The 3,599-nt window shown below is 38.5% G+C and overlaps 1 protein-coding gene across 1 annotated transcript; it reads left to right on the top strand.

Annotated features, from left to right (window-relative positions):
- The first annotated feature begins 331 nt into the window (after nucleotides 1–331).
- Nucleotides 332–3,351, top strand: LOC123474480. Its single transcript, XM_045176693.1, has one exon. The coding sequence runs from the start codon at nucleotides 332–334 to the stop codon at nucleotides 3,314–3,316; it is 2,985 nt and encodes a 994-aa protein (XP_045032628.1). The 3' UTR covers nucleotides 3,317–3,351.
- The last annotated feature ends 248 nt before the right edge of the window (nucleotides 3,352–3,599 follow it).

Genomic DNA, 3,599 nt, shown 5'->3' with positions numbered 1-3,599 from the left:
GACTTTACAGCATATCGTATGCATGGGGTTCGATACGATTGGGACACCCTATAATAACAAACGTAGAAGAAAATGGAATAATGATTAAAAAAGATACAATTGCGTATCTCATGGTTAATGGCTCATCAATAAACACGCAAGTATCAGTCCACAACCAATATGATATTCAAGATCCTTTGCCAACAGGAACAAAATTCGAATACATCGTAGATCACAGCATAAGGCTTATCAACACTAACATCTGCATCGTGGCAAATAAAAACAATCAAATTATGGCAGAAAATTGCACCGAAAACACATCAAGGTGGATACTGGATTTAACTAACTACCAATGGATTTCTCTGAAACAGGCCTATGCATCACTTTACATGATGAAGAAGAGGGGCGAGTTAGATTGGCAACACTAAAAACATGCAGTAGACAGGGGACAATTAGTGAAAGTCAACAATGGGTTATCGAAATCCTAACAACAAACCCGGATGTGTTGGATAATTTCCCAGATGCATCCATTGACGAATTCGAAGAAATCCAGTTGGAACAGAGGACATCAGTAACAACGACCGTCAGTTCACCAATTTTCGGAGGATTATTGAAGCGGAACCATGGGAGAGGAAACATCATATGGGACATGATAGGATGGGGACTAATGAAACATGGTAAGTCACCCGATGAAAAATGTTTAACACACAATGGCGTTAACAAACCAATAACACTCGAAGCATGCGATCCTAACTGGATCAAATGTCAAACAAGCCTACAAAAATTATTAACAAGTAATGACCCCTTGGTGCAATCACAAACAACCGTGGCTAACTGTAGCGAAGCATCTAGCAAGGGCCAAGCCTTCGAATATTACTCCGACTTCACGATAAGACCATTTAACACAAACAACTGCATTAAAGCGAACACAACGATGCTCATCCTGCACGAATGTTCAGATAAAAGTTCCATCTGGGGAACATTCGATCACACAGGACAATTAATGGCCAGTGATAGAACAGGACTTCATTCAGGCGCTCCGGACCGGAAATGCCTAACAAGACGGGTCGACAAATTATCGTTGGGACACTGTCATGGAACAAGCCAAAAACAACATTTTAGCTTCGAGTACCGGAATCCACATCAACCTAGAACATTGACGGCAGCAGCAATAATATCTCTACATACGCAACACGCCTTATTTGGAAAAAATCTACCAATCTTGCCACCATTAAACCATCGTGATCCAAAGGAGATTAACTATAAAACAAACGCAACGGAAGGAATAACTAAAAATTCGACCATAACGACAAAGTCAGCAACATCCATGACTGCTACAACAGATAAATCAGTCATACCTTCCATTGCAGCCAAGGTAACAACAAGTGCGAAGACAGAAACAACAACAACAACGATTAGGCCGACTACAACCACAACAAAACCGACAACAACCTTCAGAACAACAACAACAAAATCAACTACTACCACAAAAAAGCCGACAACAACCACAAAAAATCCGACCACAACCACACAAAAACCAACCACAACCACACAAAAATCAACCACTACCACACAAAAACCGACCACCGTCATTCAAAAGCCAAATACTACCACACTAAAAACAACCACTACCACACAAATACCAGCCTCTACACCCAAATCAACTACAACATCAAAATCTACGACAATATCAACAGAAGCAGAGAAATTACCAACAATAACATCAACAACCGCATCAACAACATTAACTAGTACATCACTCAAAACGACTATCACGACACAGTCATCTACAACTACAGAAAAAGTTTTTACAGAAACAACAACGACAGACACAATAAAACCAAAATCTAACCAAGCTGAAATTATCTCGTCCACCGAGCCAACTATAAACCTAAAATATCTTACACCAAGTCAAATAAGAGAACAGCCAAGCGAAACAACAACCACTGAAATAACAAAATCAAGGGATAACGAAAAAGAAGATATAGAAAAAATTGAGAGACAACACAATACAACCCGAGATAAGTCAGAATTTCAAGACAAAAATTCAAATGATCAATTAAAGGCTTCAACACAACAAAAAGAAAATACAGCACACGAACTTGTAGTAGATAACTATCGACCGCTAAATGACGCTAATACAAGTAACGGTCTACCAAAATCCACTGAGGAGCTAAGTGACTTGATAAAATACGAGCTTGGAAAAATGCACGAGCAATACAAAATCAGTATTGAAACTGAACACGACAATAAATTGGCAAAAGAAATTCGGGATGTTTACTGCCAGTTATCAAAGATAAAACGAACGCAAGCCATAATCTTAGCCCAAACAAATGGATTGCTTGCAGCCGCCGCACTCGGACTTCCAATGTGTACAAGGATATATGGTTTTGGTCAAGCCATGACATTGCAACAATGCGACCCAAAAAGGATATCACTATCAGCAAAAGAGACCAAGTGTGGGTTCCAGCCATTTTTTGTTTACGGAAAAAACAACTGTACGATCGGACTCGACGGATGGTCTATTCATCCGTATTCGGAGTGCTTTTGGAAATCCCAATTGATAAACATCAACGGATATCCTCATACGTGGCAACATAACGCCACAGCAGGAGACTGGATTAAACAAGAGGCGACCATACATACTTCAAATCTGGATTTAATTGCAGAATTCGAAGAACTGCACTTAAACAGTTTCGACTATGGATTAAGGAACCATCCAGCTCATGGAACCATGGAAATGGAACAGCTAAACATCTTAAATGACCTGGTGGGACGAATTAATGAAGGAGAAGGCAAAGAGTTACCTGACATCCTAGTAACAGAAGAGCAGGACAATCAAATCGGAAACATGTTTTCCTGGTTTGACACATTAAAAATTATGGCTCTCTCAGCGATAGGATTCATCCTATTTCTCATCTGTCTAAGAATTTTTATTGCCTGTTTTCCTATTCCACGGATTAAGGAAAGCTTCAGACGACGCAAGCAATCACGTAACGTGAGCGAAAGTGATGGTCAAGAAATGGATTCAATGATACCAGAACCCATCTACAGCGCTGGAGGAGCAAATGAAAAACCGTTCATTAGGGAATTTGCACCTTTAATGACGTCAGCGACAGAAACACCAAAAGAAACCCTTATGTTGATAAACACACCGAGTGCACCAAAGAAAGGAAAAATGTATCCTATCGAAGAATTCAAATGGGAAAACGAGCAAAACAAGGAATGTACGGGAAGTCACACGACCTGCAGCTATGTCGTTGGCTACGGAATGGTGTGGGAGGATCTATGCAGATGTACTCCAGAAGACCATTTAAAACGCACAATTAACAAATAACGATAAAAAAAAAAAAAAAAAACAACAAACAAAAACAAAAAGAATCATAGATGTAGTAAAGGATTTTATTTCCAATCCGTACTTAAAAAAAAAAAAAAAAACAACAAACAAAAACAAAAAGAATCATAGATGTAGTAAAGGATTTTATTTCCAATCCGTACTTAAAAAAAAAAAAAAAAACAACAAACAAAAACAAAAAGAATCATAGATGTAGTAAAGGATTTTATTTCCAATCCGTACTTAAAAAAAAAAAAAAAACAACAAACAAAAACAAAAAGAATCA

This window comes from Daphnia magna, linkage group LG7 (assembly GCF_020631705.1).
Source record: "Daphnia magna isolate NIES linkage group LG7, ASM2063170v1.1, whole genome shotgun sequence".
Taxonomy (NCBI): Eukaryota; Metazoa; Arthropoda; class Branchiopoda; order Diplostraca; family Daphniidae; genus Daphnia; species Daphnia magna.
Note: the sequence above shows the minus strand (reverse complement) of the source record. Positions and strands in the feature narration are given on the sequence as shown.